At 37.4% G+C, this 7789-nt stretch overlaps 1 protein-coding gene across 6 annotated transcripts in view; it reads left to right on the top strand.

Annotated features, from left to right (window-relative positions):
* citb (citron rho-interacting serine/threonine kinase b) overlaps nucleotides 1–7789 on the top strand; it is a 95601-nt gene that overhangs the window by 42250 nt on the left and 45562 nt on the right. For all 6 annotated transcript variants that reach the window (XM_014024906.1, XM_014024902.1, XM_014024903.1 and 3 more), the window contains 7 exons: nucleotides 1707–1832; nucleotides 3344–3439; nucleotides 3621–3737; nucleotides 3939–4048; nucleotides 5728–5902; nucleotides 6372–6569; nucleotides 6659–6712. In XM_014024906.1, the coding sequence (XP_013880360.1) occupies nucleotides 1707–1832; nucleotides 3344–3439; nucleotides 3621–3737; nucleotides 3939–4048; nucleotides 5728–5902; nucleotides 6372–6569; nucleotides 6659–6712 (876 nt within the window). The remainder of the gene's footprint in view (nucleotides 1–1706; nucleotides 1833–3343; nucleotides 3440–3620; nucleotides 3738–3938; nucleotides 4049–5727; nucleotides 5903–6371; nucleotides 6570–6658; nucleotides 6713–7789) is intronic.

The following is a 7789-nucleotide window of genomic DNA, read 5'->3' as shown; positions in this document are numbered from 1 at the left end:
GGTGAATGCCACAAATTCTCCTAAATCACTCGTACGCACAACTTAAGAACAAATCTGTGCGTACGAACGGTTCTTGCATGAGGCCCATTGTTTTACAAGTCTCAAGTACTCACTCACGCATCTAAGGGTTAAGAAAACATTTTAAAGTTGCACCTCAATTTTGCACAGTTCAAATAAACTAAGCTGCAAACATAGTCTTTCTTAAAACTATGATTTTCTAGTTAATTTGATTGGCTTTGCTGCAGCTTACCCACACACGTACAGACTGTAAAAAAAAAGACAGTCAGCCTTTGTTAATACAGAATGAGTGAAATTAATCAATGGGACCCACTTTATAAATAATCTGTATTCAACTTTATATTTTGGGTAAAAYATCAAGCCTTTTCAAGTAAACAGGTCAAGTCCAATTCAAGTCCCAAGTCATTGGTGTAAAAGTCCAAGTCAAGTCCCATATCTCTGAACATTTTTAAGTCAAGTCTAATATTAATGMCTCGAGTCTGACTCGAGTCCCCACCTCTGCTCAGACTCACCAAAATGCTTTGGATTGGAATGAGTCAATTTGSTGCTCTGGGTAAGAAACCACTGAAAATGCTGCTGAYTCAGGTGACTGCAACTTAACCTGGATCCATAAAGTTCACCAGATTTACCCGCTCTACTACATACGCATGTCACATTATTACATAGGGCTGTACACGATGATGTGGAGCTGGACTAGTCTTTTTTTGAGTGATTCTTTGAAACAATGGCTCAACTAGGTCCAGTTCCTTTCAAAGAGTGGCTCTCAAATCCACACTCCGTCCCAATTGGTTGCAGTAATGCTCTAAACTGTTACAACTGCACTCCTTTGCTTTGCTGGTTGATCTCAGAATAGCCAAGGATTGTGTTTTTGAGTGAAACACGAGACRAAAAATGAATGCAACTCTATTCCTATCGTTCATTTTAAAGAGWCGTTCCAAAGATTCGGTTCATTTATCAACATCACATCTCTAGTTGACAAGGACTTAACTTCTGCTGCATGCGTGAAAAAACTACTGAGGTCACATGTGTCCAGTTCCCAGTGGTGGAGCCTTCAGTCTTGGTGATTGTGAGTCTGCTTATGAACCACTTCTAATCAAGAACCAAACATTTGAATTAAGAGATTAAGTTGTTCTTAATCAGAAAGTTAGAGAAAAAAATTGTGGACAGAGCCAAATTTATAGAACGTCAGTCACCTGTTACCATTCTAAATCTTTTGAGCAATTTTCAGGTTTTTGCAACCATTGTGAGGAACTTAAACTCACTGCTGATGTGCATCACTGATAACACTGCTACATCCTCCCTTCCTTAAAGTGCAAATCCTAATGCTAATTGTTATTCCTGCAGTTTCAGAAGAGTTTCCCTAATGATGTAACTGATCTGCGGGTGCATCTTTACAGCTATAAGACATATTGTGCCAGGCAGCATGAAGGCTTAAATGTTAGCGCTGTTGCCTYGCAGGAAGAAGCTTCTGGGTTCAGTCTTTCTGTGTGGAGTTTGCATGTTCTTTGTATGTTTATGTGAGTTATTTTTCCAAGTACTAGTTTCCTCCCACAGTCCAAAAATATGCATGGTAGACTGCTTTTAGGCCCCTTTTGAAAAACATATCTGTGATCTCAATGGGATTGGCCYGGTTAAATAAATAAGTATTTGTTAAGTGAATTTTTGTGTATTTCCTCTGTTTTATGCAGGATGGAAGGAAGACGCTTGAGAACCAGGTGAAACGGCTGGAGATTGTTGAGCGCCGGGAGACTAAACTCAAAGATGAACTTCAGAGCAAGGCCCAGCAGATACAGCAGATGGCAGATAAGATTCTGGTAAGCCACCTTTCATCTAATACGCGGAGCTAAAATATTCAGAAAAGGTGTGAGATAAACACAGCTCRTTGTCATCATTGCAGAGGCAGTGCAAGAAGTAAAAAATAAAATAAAACCAGTTCAGGTTTGTCTTTTACTTCCTTCACGTGGCGTAAAATGTCAGACCTCAGCCTGACTAAAATGCTGTGCTGGGACCCTAATAGAGCTGTGCAGAAACTAAAGAGGCAGTTTTACAAACCTCAGTGAACTGAGGGGTCCTAATACAGCATGTAGTTCATTTAGTTTTTAGGAAGATCACTGGTTTCTTGAGTTTATGAAGGTAACTTGTTCTGTGTGTTTCTCAGCTGCTTTGTTACTACATGAGGTGTTTAATGGTTCAGAGGATATTTTGTGATGAAACATGATGCAGTCAACACTAATTCATGCTGCTCAGCATGTATAAAGAAAACAAAATAATGATAATGGAAGTTTCCACTTTGATCTCAGGTAAATTTGAAGTTAAAATCTGGTTTTCAGTGTTCTACAATTCATTAAATASAGATTTTATGTTTTGTTAATCCCCAAAAATTTAGTAAAATGCACTTCAAATAGCAGGAAAATGCACAGTTTWAAGTAGATCTTTTACAAACTTTTCAGAGGGGATTTTCCCCATGACCCCCACCCTAGAGCTGCTTCACTCCACAGTTGCTCRTTAACATGAACAGGTGTTGCTCATCACTGTCAGCAGATGTTGGCAGGTGTGAGGTAGACTTCTAGTTTTCTGTTTCAAATAAATTATCTATTTTAATTGGACAACCAGTTTTGTAAAGATAACAAATAATATCAAAGACAAAACTGTTTAGCTGCATATGTGAGATTTTGAAAATTGCAAAATGAGCGCCACCTAAAATCTTGCCTAAGGTGACAAATAGGCTAGGACCGGCCCTGATGACACAACAGTATCTGTTGTGTGTTTTTTGTTCACTTGTGCTTTTATATGCATAAATTTAGAACATGGTAAAGACCAGATCAKTTTTATTACACTATAAAACCCAGATCTAAAAATGGATGTACATTAATTTTCCCATCACTTTATTATGTCGGACATAAAGCCAAAAAGAGAAGAGGTGGGAGTGAAGCCATTGTTGCAGATGATAATGGGTTTCATGAAGTCTCTTACTGACTGCACTGACAAAAACAAAGGCCTGCTAATTTTTCATCCGTAAATGTATGAGTAATACAGCAGCCTGTCAACACTGCTTTGTGAAATGCTTGTCCCCAAGGCATCACACAAAACACACACCTCCTACAGGCACCCAGAATCAAAATGCTCTTGTAAGGTCATATACATAAAATCTCACTATGTTTGCGATTAAAAATGATATAGATAAAATATAACTATAAATTTTGAATGGGTCAGGAGGTACCTTGTGTAAATAATTGATGCTTTATTACAGATGTTATTTGGGAAGTGCTTTTGGCCAGTTTCACTCCATTTGAGCATGGACCTTGATCATGTGTTTGTACTGTAGGAACTGGAGGAGAATCTACGAGAAGCCCAAGCCACAGCCCAGAGGCTCGAGACTCATCTGAAGCAGAAGGAAAAACTCTATGAGGACAAAATAAAGGTTCAGTTCAAGCCAGATTTATACGTTTCTATGAACTTACAGGAAGTTCTTTGTGTTGCGTCTCGGTGGGTCAGATGTGCCGTTAGCTTGGAAGCTCTACACTAAGTCATCTTCGCACCATTCTCTGTCCTGTTAAGTGACATCCTGGTTGTGGTTCTGTGGGCTGGCTGGCGTTGAACAGGTGCTGGAGGCGCAGATGAAGGCGGACATGGCTGATAAGGAGATGCTGGAGTCCAGTCAGAGCAAATATGAGGAGGAGGTGCGGGAGAAGTGCAGCATCATCAGTGAACAGAAGGCGGTAAGAAGTGACCAGGCTTGGAAATGGCTCGGTTTCAGGCGTATTTTAAAATTATTCATACTGACACAGATTTCACATTTGGAGTATTTTTATTGTAGAGCACAAATATGAGCCTTCATCTGATCTCATTTACATCCAGGAAGTGAGAAACTGACTAAATGTCTAATTTGAACATCATTTATTGTCCTCACTTTCTGTTAGACTATTAATGCAATGGACTCAAAGATGAACAGTCTGGAGCAGAGAATCACTGAGCTGTCYGAGGCCAACAAACTGGCAGCCAACAGCAGTATCTACACCCAGAAAAACATGTGAGTACCTGCGCACCAAAAATGCGATTAACTTTGACAGTATTGATCAAAGGTCCTATTTAATTGTTTCAAGTCAAAGCTTTTATTGGTATTCTTCCATAAATGGCACGGCACTAATGWGCAGTAATTGTGTAAATGCTGACTCAGCAGGTCTTTTGTTTTTCCGTACGTTTTTGCAGTCCAGCTTCTTTTGCATCCTTTGTGCTGTTTAGCCATTCATAYATCAAAGTGGTCAGGTCTTCCAGGAGATGTGTGCTGTGATTTAAGGGCTTTACAACTATAATCATTTAAAAAATAATAAGCTGTATTTACTAAACATTTCTGTATAAAGAATTTATTGAGGTCACTTTTTTTCCTTCAGAAACGTTCTCTCTGAAATCTGCTTCAGCTTTATATTTTTTGGCAACCACTCTGTTGCTTTTATATTGTAGCTACACTTTTTTTGCAACTTTTAGCTACTGTTCTGCTACTCATAGCTTTCAGMTTTACTAGCCTTTTAACATTTTTATCAATTCTTTTGATATTTAGTCACCATTATTTCACATTAAGCTACTGATTTTTACTTGAAACTTTTAGCTAGCCYTTTGATACATTTAATTTTAGCTAGCTGTTTGATATATTTAGTAATTAGACATCATTTGCTATCTTAGTTTAGCATCCCAAAGTGCTAGGTTTTAATTAGCCTTTAGATAATTTTAGTTCTCTACACCTTAGTTGCTTTTAGCTTTTAGCTATGTTTTTTTTTTCTACTTTTAGCTGTTAGCCAGCACTCTGTTTTATGGGCTTTAAAAACTCAGTTTAAACAAACGTTAGCAAATGTTAGCAAAGTATTTCACTCTGTCTGTAGTTTCACAGAAAATGTATTATATCTCCTCCACAAACAATCCTTGTAGATGTTAGGATTACTGCAAAGCTTTCTGTTTAGTTAACGCTATATTTGTTCCACATTTAATTTACTGTATTGAAGTAYGGGGTAAAGYTTGTAAAACTATCACAAATCCAATTTTTATTTTACAGAAAAGAGCTATATGAATTATTACTAAAAAAAAAGTTCAGCCATCCATCGAATATATTGTTTCATGATTTGAAATTATTAAAATTTTATGATTTGGTTGATTATAATATTTTACTATTAATGTACAGAGCTCATAAAGGTGTCTTACCTTTCAACATACAAGTAAATTTTGTTAAAAGAGAGAGCTGTTATTATCTTAAGGGGAAAGAAATGTTTCAGAAACCTTGGGTTCGTACGAGCCTGAAGGAGCGATCCACTTTAATCCAGGGAATAAGATTGTGGAACAGCATGAAAGATGAAGTTAAAAATGTCAGATCCTTGTATATATTGAAGAGAATGATAACAACTAATATTCTGAAGAAATATGGAGAATTACAAGTGAATTCATGCTTATTGTTTTTTGAATTGATGTCTATTTATTTTTATTTCATTTTAAATGTTTTAAGTTGTTTTGATTTTTTTGTTGTATTTTTACTTTTCTTTTGAACAAATTTTGGTTATAAAAAAGGGCAGATATTATAAGATTTATTCTTCTTCTTCATCCTTTCATTTTATTTGATTTTATTTTGATTGCATGTTTTTCTGTACTTTGTTAATCTGTGTTACAAATGAAATGACTACTACTACTAGTTGCTTTGCTGAGGTCAGGGTGTGATCTTGCTAGGAAAGCCCAGGAGGAAATGATTTCAGAGCTTCGCCAGCAGAAGTTCTACCTGGAGTCTCAAGCGGGAAAGCTGGAGGCCCAGAATGCCAAACTGGAAGAGCACCTAGAGAAAATGAGCCAACAGGAGCAAAGCCATAAGAGCCGTGTGCTGGAGCTGGAAACTAGACTCCGAGAGGTGAGAGGGGGAACGGAGTTAAAAATGAATTGTTAAACTGTTCCAAGTCCTGAATGGGCTTTAATAAACCTTTATTTCAGGGCTAACAGTTATATCTCAGTATTTTCATTTTGCATCCCACCATCAAGTCATTTTAAGTAAAAATGTGACACATCTGTTCTGAACGTTAATAAAGTGGAACACTCAGTCTGAGCTCATTTAGCTTCAAACAGTAGCTCCACACTTTTTTCTGAATTGTGAGGTTTTAGTGTTATTTTATCCTCAGCATCAAGTGTTTCTGTAATTTTACAACACAAATTATCACTATTGTTGTGACTGTTGTAACAATAAAGACTTTCCCAAAGAACTGATTTAGAGTTGACTGTCAGGACTGTCAGGTGTGATGCTGTGTGACATTTGGGGGATAAGTTAGGTCAGGTCTGTCTGCATAGTTCTGATCCTGTAGAACCCTCTCTGGCGGCCTCTGYAGATTGGGCTGGAGCACGAGGAACAAAAACTGGAGATCAAGCGTCAGGTGACAGAACTGACCCTGTCGCTGCAAGAGCGGGAATCTCAGATTAGCAATCTGCAGGCAGCTCGCCACGCTCTGGAGAGCCAGCTGCAGCAGGCCAAGACTGAGCTGGAGGAGACCACTGCAGAGGCTGAGGAGGAGATCACTGTACTCAGAGTAAGAAGGAGGGGATAACTAAAGAAACACATGTATTAGTTTAAATTTAGCACTGACATCTGTCCTTTTGATATCTTGCACTCTTTTAGGCTCACAGAGAAGAGATACAACGCAAGTATGATGCCCTGAGAGACAGCTGCGCAGTAAGCTGCTCACTTTTTTTTACCCCTTTTTTATTTTCTGCTTTGTCACTCTTTCCAAAAAAAGACCTTTTCCTGGCATTGAATATTGGCTGAATCATCACAGGGAACTTAAAGGCCATATTTCTGCCCATATGTCTCTCTAAGTGTTTTGCACATGGTTTCATTTCAGGACATTTCCAAAACATTTGGTCATTGCTAAACATAAAATTAATTTTCTAAAAACAATTTAAGCAACATTGCAAGATAATCCTCGCTTAAACCACTTTGTGCATTAGCAGGTTAACTAAGCAGGCTTTTATTGCAACAGTTCAAAAAATAAATGGCTTTATTTCAGATAATACTGTTATAATACCCCAAAAGTGGGTTTGTGAGTCTGAGTTGGTGTTATCTGAGGTATGTATTTTACCTTTTATTCATGCTAGATCCTCTGTTTTTGAGAACTAATGTTTAAGAGATTTGAGTGCCGTCAGATTCATATACCATAAGCTAATACCAACAGAATCTCTGCATCTCTTTTATCCACTGTCCTACTTATGAGATCCTCCCACTTACAAACTGTTCAAAATGCAGAGTCCATAGATTCAGCTGGCCAGGGATTGGGCAAACACAGCCAAGTTCCACAACAAAAAGACCTTGAATTTCCACTTTTTTATAACCCGAATGTTGTTGATCTGAATGTCTGTTTATAAGGGATTTAAAACCAATAACAAAATAGAATTTATATAAACTAAACTGTTATTACTGACAAAAGGTCTCCATAAAAGTATTGTAAAAATGTTGGTTGCTGGTTATATGCCTGCATCCAACTAAATGTAAATTAAAGGAAGAATCAAATATTTTTTATTAACTGTTTTAGCACTACACATCCATAATGCCCAGATATCCAAACTGATTTGAGCAAGTGCACACACTTGCTCAAATCATCATACATATACTGTAGATGTATGTACAAGATGTATGTATGTATGTATGTATGTATGTACGTATGAACGTATGTAAGTATGCATGTATGTACGTATGTATGTATGTATGTATGTATGTATGTATGTATGTATGTATGTATGTATGTATGTATGT

Source organism: Austrofundulus limnaeus, unplaced genomic scaffold (assembly GCF_001266775.1).
Source record: "Austrofundulus limnaeus strain Quisiro unplaced genomic scaffold, Austrofundulus_limnaeus-1.0 Scaffold445, whole genome shotgun sequence".
In the NCBI taxonomy this organism is placed as follows: Eukaryota; Metazoa; Chordata; class Actinopteri; order Cyprinodontiformes; family Rivulidae; genus Austrofundulus; species Austrofundulus limnaeus.
The sequence above is the reverse complement of the archived record's forward strand: the minus strand, read 5'-3'. Positions and strand labels throughout refer to the sequence as shown.